Here is a 13,538-nt window from a genome sequence, read left to right as displayed (position 1 = left end):
ACACTTGAAACCTATGTAATTTTACTAACCACTGCCACCCCAATAAATTTTAATTAAAAAAAATCTATACAGAGTGGTATATATCAATGAGGAAAAACAAAAATAAAAAGAACCATAAAATATTAATTATAGTTGCCTCTTAGCAGAATGATTTTTCTGCTACTTTATACTTTTTCTATATAAAAGTTTATTCAGCACATATTTACTTTTTCAACCCAATATTTATTATAAAAAGAAAATGATGAACAGAACAAGAAAGTCGCGGGGGGTGTAGGGGAGAAACAGGACTGACTCCTATCTACCTGACATGACTTAGGTGTCATTACCACTGGAGGGCTAGGAAGTGGGAGGACTTCTTGCCTTGAGGCAGTTCCTTTAGGATGCATACTGTGTTTCCCGAAAATAAGACCTGGCCGGACAATCAGCTCTAATGCGTCTTTTGGAGCAAAAATTAATATAAGACCCGGCCTTATATTATATTATTATATAAGACCGGGTCTTATAGTAGACCGGGTCTTATATTATAGTGAAGTAATACTGGGTCTTATATTAATTTTTGCTCCAAAAGACGCATTAGAGCTGATTGTCCGGCTAGGTCTTATTTTCGGGAAGCACGATAGCTGGTCATTCTTTGCTTACCCATGAAAGTGTCTGTAATAGCTTTTGTCTGAGGAAGTGCCACAGAACTCACACTCTGGTATGGCAAATTCTAATCCCACTCAACTCTTTGTGACCTTGGAGAAGTCAGTGTGCCCTTACTCTGGTTATCTGTATCCCTGGAAGAGATTTTCCAAAGACCTTTCCAGAAAATAGGATCAGCAGGAGGACCCTAACCACAGGGAAAGCAGGTGTTCTTTTTCAAAGTAAAGACAAGCTTCTCCCAACATCCTATTTTTCCTCTAACTTTTAGTCTCTTCTAATCCTGCTAACAACTAATATTTTCTTTTTTTATTTCTTATAGGAAATGATCGAAATGGCCTAGATTTCAACAGGCAGGTAAGGACTTTCAGAAGAAACCCTTTATTCTATAAATTTTGGGGGTCATTTTTACTGTGTCAGGTGTGGGAGATACAAAAATTAAGTAAAGTTTGAGGGTGTTTATTCAGCGACTCATACCATTTGGGATTGGAAAGGGCCTTTAAAGGACCTTTGCCTCCAACCCCTCTCCCAAGCCACAATCCCATATCTGAGTCTCCTCTTCACTATCCCCTCAAAAGAGTACTGACAAACGCAGTACCTATTTAGGATCAACTACATGCCAGATGTGGTCCAGAATCTAAGAAACAACTCTTTTCCTGTCAAAGCTCAACCTGAGTTGCTTCTTGGGCAAGTCTGTTTATGTGGACTGACTGTGTGTAGAGGAGTTTATGGAGGTACAAAGAATGGAATATCTGGATTCCTCATGGGACTCCTGATTTACAGGAAGAAGATAAGGGACAAAACAGGGGAAACAGATCAAAAAGCGCTCAGGAAGGAGTACATGACCCAGCTCAGGGGGACAATGTAGAAACAAACTGGTTGCCTATGAAGGAAATCAAGTTGGGTGCGTTGGAGTTAATCAGGGAGGGTTTCGAGTGCAATAAGGCAGTATTGGATGGACTGCAGGATGGGTGGATATGTAAAAAGAAGGGTGAAGTGCAGGAAGAAGACTTTACTCTTAAGGTTAGAGGATGATGAGAAGTTTGGGGGTGAAGGCTGTGACGGGGTGTGATGTCAGAAGCAGAAGGTGGAAGATTTTGTTGGAAGGAGGAAGTCTAAGCTGGAGATAATCAGGAAGCAATAATGGGGGGGGGGTCCCCAGAGTGAGGCAGAGAGGTGAGAATTAGATACAAAATCAGAAAGCCTGAGTTTTGGTCCTGTTTTTGTCACTAATCAGTTATATAACTTTGGTCAAGTCACTTAATATTTTTGGTCTGAATGTTCACAGCTGAAAAATTTCACAAATGTGGGGCAGGGATTGGGGAAAACATGTACTATGCCATTTGTGGGAATACAAAGAAAATTAAGACATGGTTTCTGCACTGGAGGAACTCACAGTCTAGTATGAAGTGTGGGGGTGTAGAGATAGAAGGAAAGTAAGGGAGAGAGACACAGAGACTCTTAACTGAATGCTTATAGTACAATCTCATTCATGCCTTTCAAGAGGTATGTAAAAAGCATGGTGTCAAACAGAAATGGGAACAGTTCATTCTTCCTGGGATCTCAGGGCAGGCTTCATGGAGGAGGTGATACTTGCATCTAACTCTAAAGGGTGAGTCAGAGTTTGTCAGGCAGAGAAAAGAGGGCTGGAGAGGGAGATAGCCATGGGCAAGGGAAGATAGTCCCAGTGTGCTGGTGCATTGAGTAACCACCAGGGTTCCTTCCCACTCTGATCATCTGAGCCCAGGTTTACGTGGAAGTCTGGGGTGGGGCTGGAGGTGACACTCAGACATACAAGTATGTTCTTTTCCTTTATCTGTAGAGTGATTTGATGTCACTACTAACATTTCCTACAAGGCAGTTAGCTCTGGTACATTCTTCATAGTCAGAGAGGAATAACCTTGAGTCCTAAGCCAAAACCTCTTAGGCAGGCAACTCCTGCAATTTCGTTCATTGGGGAAGTTTGCTAACAACTGGAAGCCAACTATTCTCTGTTTACACTGAAAACCTAAAACAGAGATAGGTTTTAGTTAAGGAGTCATCTTGGTTGGCTATGAGAAAGGACGTGTAGCCAATGGGGTTTATAAAACACTGTAACAACTACCAAGGGAGTAAGAATGTAGAATCAGCTTCTCATTCAAAGTCTTTAAATGAGACAGATTCTTATCTAAGGGATAGTTGGGCCAGGTTCTCTTCAAGGGCAGGAGAATGGAGGCAATTCCGAAGGATTCTGTGATCCTGAGGGAGAGTCGTAAACAGGTTGGGATATGGCTTGTACTCTGTGCTTTCTATTCTGAGGTCTGAGGATTCTAGCCTAGGGTCTACTACTCACTGTCCTAGGTTTTTGGACAAGATGTATGTGGAGGAGCCCACCCCACACCAAGATATGACCCCACCAGCCCAGCCAGAGTTGACCCACTCCACAGGCCCAGTGGGTTGGCTGCCTGTGTGATCTTTCTGAAGCTTGGGAAACCCTCATGCTTAGGACAAGGCTGAGGGCAGCCTCTCTGGCCTGGGGCAGTCTACAGAGGGTCTGGACCCTTGGAACATCTTTTGGGGTATGGTTTCCCCACCAGTTGAGAGAAAGTTGCCTGGCTTCTGCCAGGAGTGGGCGTCCCGTGCGTTTGCTTTCCTTGGATGAGCCTCATGGGTTAGGTCATTCCCTTCCACCCCAGGAAGGGATTTTGAATTTCTTGTTACTGACAAGAACAGACATGTCAGATTTTTTTCTTTAAAGAGGGGGAATTTTTGAGGAAGAAAGCCTCAGCGGGCCACACTTATTTACACACTTAGACTAGAGCTCTTCTCTGCTCATAACCACACACATCAATGCTCTCCTCAAGATTCCTCCTTGCTCCCTCTCACTCTGTCCTACAGATGCCATCAGATACTGACACCCACATGCTCACATTCACATGAACTCACCTACAAGCCTACAAGATTTCTCAGTGACAGTCACCCCCTCACACTTCTAAACAAGGGAAATAAACCCTTGTTTTGTAAAATGTAAATAAAACATTTTCTGTGTCTATGAGTTTCTGTTTCTCATTTGTTTGTCTTGTTCTTTTGTTGTTTTTGGTTTATATACCACATATCAGTGAAATCACATGGTTCTCTGCTTTTTCTGTCTGACTTGTTTCGCTCAGCATTACTCTCTCAAGATCCATCCATGTTGTCACAAATGTTCCTATATCATCTTTTCTTACTGCCGAATAGTATTCCACAGTGTATATATACCACAACTTCTTTATCCATTCATCTATCGAAGGACATTTTGGTTGTTTCCATGTCTTGGCCACCGTAAACAAAGCTGCAATGAACATTGGAGCACACGTGTCTTTATCTCTAAATGTTTTCAGATTTTTTGGGTAGATACCCAGGAGAGGGATTGCTGGGTCATATGGCAATTCTATTCGTAATTCTTTGAGGAACCTCCACACTGCCTTCCATAACGGCTGCACCAGTCTGCATTCCCACCAACAGTGTATGAGGGTTCCTTTTTCTCCACAGCCTCTCCAACACTTGTTACTATTTGTCTTGTTGATGAAATCTATGTAATTTTACTAACAATTGTCACCCCAATAAATTTAATTAAAAAAAAAAATCCAATATGCTGTTAAGATAGTGGGCCAACTTTTACTTCTTCCAAATGGATTATTAAATAATTTTATTCTACCCACCAAATTGAAATATATATATATATATATATTAAAATTTGATATATATTAGGATCTAAAAAAAAAAAAAAAACCATTTTCTGACTGCCAGGCTTTGTGCTTTTGGTACTTTATCTCATTAATTCTCACTATAAACCAAGTATTACTATCCCCATTATACAAGTAAAGAAACGGCTTCCCAGGTTCCCCACCTTTTTCGGCGAAAGATTTGAGCGATTAAGTAATTTGCTGAAGGTCACACTACTGGCCAGCTGGCAGTCAGGATTTGAACCCATGTCTCTTTGACTCCAGAGTCTGTTTTACCCATGATGCCTTGCCACATCCTCCTCTGCAGTCTCTCGACTCCCCTCTTCCTGTACATATACACCATCCTTAGGGAGAGGCCTAGGAGCCAGAGGCTAAGCATGATGACCTCACCATGACTAACTGGGAGGAAATGGGAAGTAGAAGAGTGGGGAGGTGAAGAAAGAGTCATCGTATAGTAACTGCCTCGTTGTGTGATACAGACACAGGAGTGCAAAGGATGAGCCACTGCCCTTGGTGAAGCTCCTGTTGGAAGTCCCCAAGCTAATTGGTACGACTGGGAGTTGCAGCCAGGTGCTGGATAAACTAAGTCCTGAAGTTACATGAGCAAGAGATGTCGGCTCATCAGGCAGTTTCATGCTGTGCCTGTTAACTTCCTGAGACTGTGTGGGAGTAATTGTGGGAAGACCCAGGGATTCAGAAACAAGGCCACCCCTCAGTCTCTAGGAAAGTTAAGACAAGGCTGTGAGGCAACAAAATAAGGCCAGATCTCTGGACGGGAAGTCAGAAGTCCTGGGTGTCAAATGCTGTTTCTGCCACTCACTAGTTGCTGCCTTTATCTTTCTGAGCCTCAGTTTCCTCAAGAATAAAATGATGAAGTTTGCATTAGATGACCTCTAAGGCCCTGTAGTCTGCGTGTTGTGGTCCCATCATTTTTCTCATGCCATGTTCTAACTGGTTAGTTTAACTTCCACTCTCCTTTTATTTTTTCTTTGAAGAGAATGAGGACGAGAGTGTCTATTTCTTCACCCTGAAATGTAGAGAGTGAGAGGAAATATGTAATATGGAATCTTTCCAGCCATTATGCTCTTGCGTGATCCAGTGGAAAGAATCACTTAAAATTTAGGGACAGAGACAGAAGGACCCAGCAGGCTGGATCTGTAGCTGCCACTCATTCTTTGAATATCTAGTTATTCCTAAGCTCTAGATAGAGGGTGCCATTTGTAAGAAGATAAATTGCAATACTATGCAATGATTTCTGTGATAAATATAAGAGTGCTGAGCTTTGGGATTCTGCCTGAGATTATCACCAAAGAGATGATGTCTGAAGTAGGTGACAGCAGAAAAGTAGGGGTCTTGAACTTGCAGAGAGGGGCAGCAAAAATATTCCAGGCATAGGAGACAGTGAGTGTGAAGGGTCACTGTTAAAAAAGAGCGTAGCTTCAGGGGAACTGTAAAAGGATCAGCATGGGATGAGATGGTGGAAGATGAGGCTGGAGCTATGGGTCGGGCAAGATTATGAAGAACTTTGAATGCCCAGCAAAGAATTTTATCCTGTGGGGACTGTGGGCTAGGGTGCAGACATGGCCAAGTCCAACACCACACACAACCAGTCCTGAAAATAGCACAGAAAAGGCATCAAGAAACCCCGATCACAAAGATATGAATCTCTTAAGAGGGTGGACCCCAAGTTCCTGAGGAACATGCGCTTTGCCAAGAAGCACAACAAGAAGAGCCTGAACAAGATGCAAGCCAACAATGTTAAGGCCATGAGTATACAGGCTGAGGCCATCATGGCCCTCGTAAAGCCCAAGGAGCTCAAGCCCAAGATTACAAAAGGCAGCAGCTGCAAGCTCAGTTGACTTGCCTACATCGCCCACCACAAGCTTGGGAAATGTGCTCAAGCCCATAGCGCCAAGGGTCTCAGGCTCTGCCAGCCAAAGGCCAAGGCCAAGGCTCAAACCATGGCCCTAGCTGCACCTGCAGCTGAAGCTCTGCTATCAGCTCAGGCTCTGGCTCCCAAAGGTTTCTAGGCCCCCACAAAGGCTCCAGAGTAGAGGCCTCGGTCTGCCAATGTGAGGATGGAAGTACTGGTGTGACCCCTGGGCTGCTGTCTGCATGGGGCTGGTGTCTTTCTGTGCTATTTAGACAAATAAAGCTGACGCAGGATCTGTCCAAAAAGAAAGAATTTTATCCTGTGGGCAGTAGGGAGCCACTAGGTATTTTCAAGAATGAGTAGAAGGAAGGATGAATGATGGACTGATGCAAGAGAGGCCTGATGGAATGCTGTTATGGTAGGAAGATGTAGGCAATCCTAAGGAGAGAGATTACAGCAAAGATGTTAAGCACACAAACACAGAGCCAGACTGCCTGGGTTTGAATCCTGGGTTTGGCATTACCTGACTGTATGAGCTTGGGCAAGTTCTTCAACTCCTGTGTTCCTTATTCTCATCTATAAAATGGGGAGAATAATGGTACCTATCTCACAGGGTTGTTGTTGTGTGTGTACCTCATAGAACAAGTGTCTAGGACATATATACTGTATAAGTATTTGCTATTATTATTACTGTGTCAGTAGGCATGGAGAGACTCAGATTTGAGAGATATTTCTGGTATTAGATCAAGAGTATTTTGGCAACAGTTTGAATATGGGAATAAAAGAAAGAAAACGGTCTAGTACGATTCTTAGATTTCTAACTTTTACTGCAACCAGAGATCAAGAGGTCAAGAGGTGGAGTGAATTTCTACAGATGATTAAAGGAAGCAGAAGGGCAGATAATGAGCTATAGATGGTGAGAAATTTGGATCTACAGCCCAGGAGACTGGTCAGGATTCAGAGTGGGGAGTCACCATTGAACAATGTTAACTGAAGTGATGGGAGGAATGAGGTCAACTAGGGAGGGTGTGCAGAATGGGATGAGAACCAAGGACAGACCTGGAGGAAAAGGAACACATAAGGGACAGTTTGAGGAGTGGTGCCTATAGATGAGACTAAAAAGGAATTGTCAGAGGGATGGGGAGTAGAACCCAACTCACAAAAGAGATATTTTCATAAAGGTGGGGATAGCCAACAGCATCAGAGCATGCAGAGATACTGTAGAGCCCAACGCCTGAAAGTGAGCGATGGTTTGGCAGTGAGGGAAACAGTGATGGCCTTATCCTAGTGTCTATAGTGTCTATGGTGAGAGCAGATGCAAAATTGTTACAGTTGAGGGTTAAATAGGGGTTAATGAAATGATGGAGACAAGAACTGCATACATGGTCAGACAATTAAGTTCGTGAACTCATCCTAGAAAAAGTGCTACACACCTCATTGCTGAATATCACTACGATCACCTTCACCTTCGAAGTACTCCCCTTGGGAAGCTATGTACTGATTCCAGGGCCTAGTCCACCCTTCAAAGCAATTTTGGAACTCCTTTTCTGGAATGGCCATCAGAGCTGTCGTCGTATTACCCTTGATGTCCTGAATGTCATCAAAAATGTCTTCCTTTCAATATTTCCTTTATCTTTGGATAAAGAAAGAAGTCATTAGGGGCCAGATCAGGTGAGTATGGAAGGTGTTCCAATACAGTTATTTGTTTACTGGCTAAAAACTCCCTCACAGACAGTGCCGTGTGAGCTGGTGCATTGTCGTGATGCAAGAGCCATGAGTTGGCAAAAAGTTCACGTTGTCTAACTTTTTCATTCGGCTTTTTCAGCATGTCCAAATAGTAAACTCAGTTAACTGTTTGTCTAGTTGGTACAAATTCATGATGAATAATCCCTCTTGTATAAAAAAAAAGTTACCAACATCGGTGCAACAAGTTCGCGAACTTAATTGTCAGACCTCGTAATTACCCATGATGAAGTGTTGGCCTGAAATGGAGACAGTGTGAAGAGAAGCCTCTTGGGGATGAGGGAGACTTTAGTGGGTGTGGGCCAGGGAAGAGATAGAAGATACAGTATAGGAGACAGAAAAGCGAGAACATGGATAGAGGGTGGGCCCAGTGGAGGGTTTAGCCTAGAAGATGAGAAAAGTTCCTTGGAGAGGGAGACAGGGCTGAGTGCCCTGTTGATGAGTTTAGGAGCCCAGGGGACAGCTCTCCTGGTCACGGAGTTTCTCCACTTTCATTTCCTGCTCTTTGAACCAACATCTAGCTTCAGAAGGACATTGGAAGGTAGAATTGGCTTAAGGGGGCTTGGAGAGTCCACAATGACAGGTTTATACCCGGGGAGCCTCAGGCTGTTTCGTTCTAGTGACTTCTGGACCCCTCATTATCCAGGGCCATGATCATAGCAGTATTTCCATCTATGTTGTTGAATGCCATCTTGATAGAAGACCACCCAAAAGTTCTCTGAGGCCAGAAGAAAGTCTGGAGCAAGTTATCAGGTATCCTTGTTAGCTTCCTGCCCTAAAGCTGAGAATCAGTAGCCTGTGGTTTTCTCTCAGTCGTAGGCTTGGCAGCATTCTCAGCTCACCTGCACCAATATACCAATATCTCACTTCCTGTGCCTCTCTCTGGACCCCATGCCAGCTAGTCCAGAGCAGTTGTCCTAGTATGCCCCATATAGTATTTAGCTTTAAAACAGATGGGATTTTCCTTCCTTGTTTTCTTGAAGGTGAACTATTGTGGTTCTTTGGCTGCTCCTGGTATATGTTGATTTGCAGTGTTTAATTGGCTCAATGGGACATCTTCTCTAAAATCTACAAAATTCAGCCTAAGGAAAGGAAGGTCTCTGAGGATTCAGAATGTTGGAGATGCTTCTCCAGGGAGGCCCATGAGGGAGACACAGGGCAGGCAGGACCAGACTCTCAAGCTGGCGAGTGAGGATCTGCAGTGATGGCATACTAAGTCCCCTTCCCCTCCCCCTCTCCCCCTCCCCCCCTCCCCCTCAGCCCCTCAGCCTCAGAGCTGCACCAGATCAATTGTGTGAGAGAGGGCAAGGGAGTAAATTAACTGACTGTGTTTTTGTTTAGTTCCACAAACCTGTACTTAGCTGGGTATTGAGGAGTGAGAGGAGAGTAGAATACATCCCTGCTCACAGGAGCGCCCATCTGGCGGGAAGAAAATGCAGCAGAGGCTGTGGAGGACAGGGAGGGCTCCCCCCAACCACCACATTATGATAAAGCCCCATGTGGCTGGTTCAGTGAGTCTAAGAAAGCTAGGCAGGTGAATAGAGCCGGGGTAGTGGTCTCAATAAGCCAGAGAAAGACTCTGACACCTCCCTTTGACTTTGAAAGACTTGGAAGGATGAAAATTAAGGACTTGAGACTCAGGGTCTTCTGAGGCTTCTTTCCCTCTGCTGCAGGATCCAGCTTTTTGTTCCATACTTCAGATAGAGGAAGGATTATTGGAGAACAGGCAGACTAAGAGAGAGAAGAGGTTGAGGAACCAGCAAACCATATTTTGCTCAACCCTAAGCAGTGGGATTGGGTTTTAGAGTGTGGATGCATAATATCCCTCTTGTTTTTACCCCCTCCAAAGTACCAACACAATTGAAAAAATACATGCAGGAGCCTGACAGATAGAGCTTCAGTGGAGACATGGTTTTGATGTACGTCCACAGCGGGCTTTGAAAGACTTCATTCCAGAATTAAATACATCCACCAGGCACAGATACAGCTCATGGAGAACAGACTGTAAAGTACTCTCCAAGCCAACAGGCAGGTCCTAGAAGGGGCCCAAGCTACACACACCCACTTCCTTCTAAACATGTGGTTCTTAGCTTTATCGGACCCAATGTCCTATGTAACAAGGGTTCTGTAAATCCCCTTTAATAGCCTAGAATAAAATTTAGATAAAACATAAATAAAAATTAGTGAGATACTCAAATGTGAATAAAAGGAGAATGAAAAGGAATTTATAATAAAATAATACGTATTTCAGCAAGTAAGTCCTTGGGCACACTCCCTTAGAAGGTTGAACATGATAGTAGGATGCTTATGCCTATATGAATGTGACAGACACAAATACAGACTGATGTTGATATGCTATATTGGCAGCTCATTTTCCTAAATGTTAACTCTTGGTAAACCTTCAAACAAAATATGTTTCTTCGATTTATGCAGAAAATGGCATTCATGGAAAAAGTCAATACATATTAAAAGTGTACAAAAGATACTTTGTGCTTGCATAAAAAATGGAATAGGGTCCTAGACTCATTTGATTATAGGCAGGTATTTACTGACACAAATGTCTGATGGCTCATTTGAAAGTCATATGGAAATTGTATGGGGCATAAGTGTTTCTTGTTTTGTGCTGTCTTCTTCATTACAGGATGCCTAGTATACCTCTGCCAAGTAAATGCAAATTGAGCCTCCTAATTATTAAGACTACCAGAAAAACCACCCCACAGATTTCAGAAAATGACTTCCTGGCTAGCTATCATCCCCAGTAAGGAGAGCTGACCTAGACCCACCATGGAGATAGGTCACTTCTACCAGGAGGCAGAGAGTGAGATGTTCCTCTAGCTGCAGTCCTTCCATGTAAAAATACAGGGCAGTGGAAAAAGGAGGCTCCCCTGGCCCTGAAAAGAGGCATCCCAGAAACAACACACTCAGCCTCTGATCTCAGAGAACTTAATTGCTATCCAATGAGAGAGAAAGGTCTGAAAATTTCCTAAAAATGTTAGAACAAGGGATATGTAAACCATTGTTGTCTCAACAGGGAATAAGCTGAGTGACTAGGTAGATACAGAGCAGCATTTTCAAGTGGGAGATAATCGGTTAGATTAAATGCCTCCCTTCTGCAAAATCATTTACTTATTGTAGTTAAGATGATAAAACAATAATCGTTAAAACAATGATCCTGCCTGTGTGCAGGCACTGAGTACAAAATGCTTTATATCCACTATTCCCTTTAATACTTATATCAACCCTGTGAGGCAGTTGTGATTATTCCAATTCTACAGATGAGGAAACTGAAACAGTAAAAGGTTAAGGAATTTTCCCAGAATCTCACTGCCCAGAAGTGGAGAATTTAAAGCCAGGCCAGACTCCAGACTGCATGCTTCTCCCACTCCACGGCTGTTCCTAGAGGAGTCAGTCCCATGTAGTGACTGAGCTAATTGCCTCTGTCTGTCTCTGTGCCTCATATCCTCTTCTGAAGATGGGAACAGTAATAATGTCTACTTCCTAGGCATGTTGTAAGAATTAATTATAGTTAAGATATATGATTTAGTATAGTCTCTAATATATAGTAATCAACCAATAAACATTAGCTCCTATTATTTTCTGATGAATGAGAACCCACATTTTGTTCTTCCTCTTCTCTCCCTGTGTGGCTGCTGAGCTCGGCTTGTACCAGCTTAAATGGGCTGTGGATGTTACGAGAAAGGTAATTTTTTCTGAGATCCATGATCTCTAAATCTAAGTCCTCCCCTCCATCCCAAACACACACTCACACATACCACCCAAGCTTGGATGGGAAGCAGTTGATAAGTGTCTCTGCCTTTGGAGAGGTGAGAATTTGTCCTTCTTTGCAGCCTTTCTTGGCTCTTTGGCCTGAGGCTCAGAAATCATTTGTTTCCTGCTTGCTTGTTTGTGGCCTTGGCAACAGCCCCAGTACTGGATGGACCAAGCCTTATTGAGAATAGGACAGTGAAGAGCAGATAGGAATGGAAACAGTTGTGGGCTCTCCAGAGGCCTGTCCCTGGTAAACCCTGGTTTACCAGACAACCCGAACACCACCACAAAGCCCTTCTGGGTTACTGGGTCTGGGGCCTAGCTCATTCAGACTCCAGCATTGACACAAGCCTATGGATGCAACCAGATGGGGAGTGGAAATGGAATGTTCCTCAGGTATGGGATGGAGAGCAGTGGGAGAGGAAAGTGTTTGAACCCTTTCCTAGATTCTGCAGAAATGCAAAAGTGGGTTTTCTTTGGAGATTTCAGGAGTTGCCTTTGGTAGATGCAGACGCTGGTGAGACTAAAAGCAGGGCCAGCTCTTCCCCCTGTCACGCAGGAGTCTGGAGCAGGGATCTTGAAAGGGAAGCTGGATTTGGCCCCAGACAATCACAGAAAAAGCTAATACCCTTAGTTTAACAAGCTCTTGGTGGGCTGAGCCCTTCCTAAGCAGTATCTCATTTAAATCTTTCAGCAACCCAGAGTAGTAGTTTGTTTATATGTTTGGTGGTTTAACAATATAAATTTATTATCTTAATAGTTCTGGAGATTGGAAGTCAGACATGGATCTCACTGGGGTAAAATCAAAGTGTCAGCAGGGCTACATTCCTCCTGAAGGCTTTATGGGAAAGTCCTTTTCCTTGCCTATCTCTATGACCTTTCTGTTGTCATCTCTTTCTGACTATAGCCAGAAAAGACTCCACTTTTAAAGACTCATGTGATTAGATTGGGTCCACCTGGATAATTCAGACTATCTCCCCATCTCAGTGTCCTTAACCTTAATCACATTTGCAAAGTCTCTTTTGCCACATAAGGGAACATATTCACAGGTTCCAGACATTACAAGATGGACATCTTTGGAGGCCATTATTCAAGCAGGAACTTTTATAATCCCCATTTTACAGAAGAGAAAACTGAGGCTGGCAAAGGTCCAGGGACTTGCTTAGAGCCAGGATTCAAACCAAGAATGATGGGATATGCCAGGCTCTTTACATAAAGTTATATCTTATTTGATATTACTTAATCTTTATGACAGCCCAGTGAGGTAAGCATTATTATTCCCATTATATAGCTGGGGAAACTATAGCTCAGAGAGGTTAAGTAACTTACCCAAGGTGGAGCTCAGATATACAACAGGCCTGTCTGACTACATGTACCAGGCTGCTTTGGGGAAAGAAAGCACACTCCTGCAAATGAGAAATGATCTAAAGTTACCCAGAGCCCCTCATTTGACATTTGTACAGTACATTTCCACATTTCTGAGCCCTCTCACCCATACCGACTCCTGCAGACCAGACCTTTCATGGCTGGAGCTTGCCAGCTGGAATGTCAGAGATAGTATCTGCAGGCTCGGGGCAGGTTGCCAAGTAAAGGGTGGGGTAAAGAAGGGTTCCCACCCAGAGGGTTCCCCTGGCCCCATGAAAAGCACCTTCCTGGGCCTGTGCGTGAGAAGGGTGAAAGGAGAAGAGTGTTTGCCTGGGTGTATGCCTGCAGGGCAGGGGGTAGGACCTGGCTTTCCCTTTGCCCCCTTACTCAGAGGGCTGTCAAGGCAGCCTAGTAACCAGATTCTCCTTCTCCTGGAATCACAGCTG

At 43.7% G+C, this 13,538-nt stretch overlaps 1 protein-coding gene and 1 pseudogene across 2 annotated transcripts in view; both read left to right on the top strand.

Annotated features, from left to right (window-relative positions):
* POU2F3 (POU class 2 homeobox 3) overlaps positions 1-13,538 on the top strand; it is a 98,797-nt gene that overhangs the window by 44,139 nt on the left and 41,120 nt on the right. Inside the window, exon 3 of one of the 2 annotated variants that reach the window (XM_074335329.2) lies at positions 962-996. In XM_074335329.2, coding sequence (XP_074191430.2) covers positions 962-996 — 35 coding nt within the window. Of the gene's footprint in view, positions 1-961; positions 997-9,802; positions 11,660-13,538 lie in introns of those variants that run through there. The other variant, XM_088791408.1, reaches the window with a different exon arrangement.
* Positions 5,921-6,397, top strand: LOC109438369 (large ribosomal subunit protein eL29 pseudogene; annotated as a pseudogene).

This window comes from Rhinolophus sinicus, chromosome 14 (genome assembly GCF_057876585.1).
Source record: "Rhinolophus sinicus isolate RSI-liver-muscle chromosome 14, RSI-T2T, whole genome shotgun sequence".
NCBI classification, from domain to species: Eukaryota; Metazoa; Chordata; class Mammalia; order Chiroptera; family Rhinolophidae; genus Rhinolophus; species Rhinolophus sinicus.
Note: the sequence above shows the minus strand (reverse complement) of the source record. Positions and strands in the feature narration are given on the sequence as shown.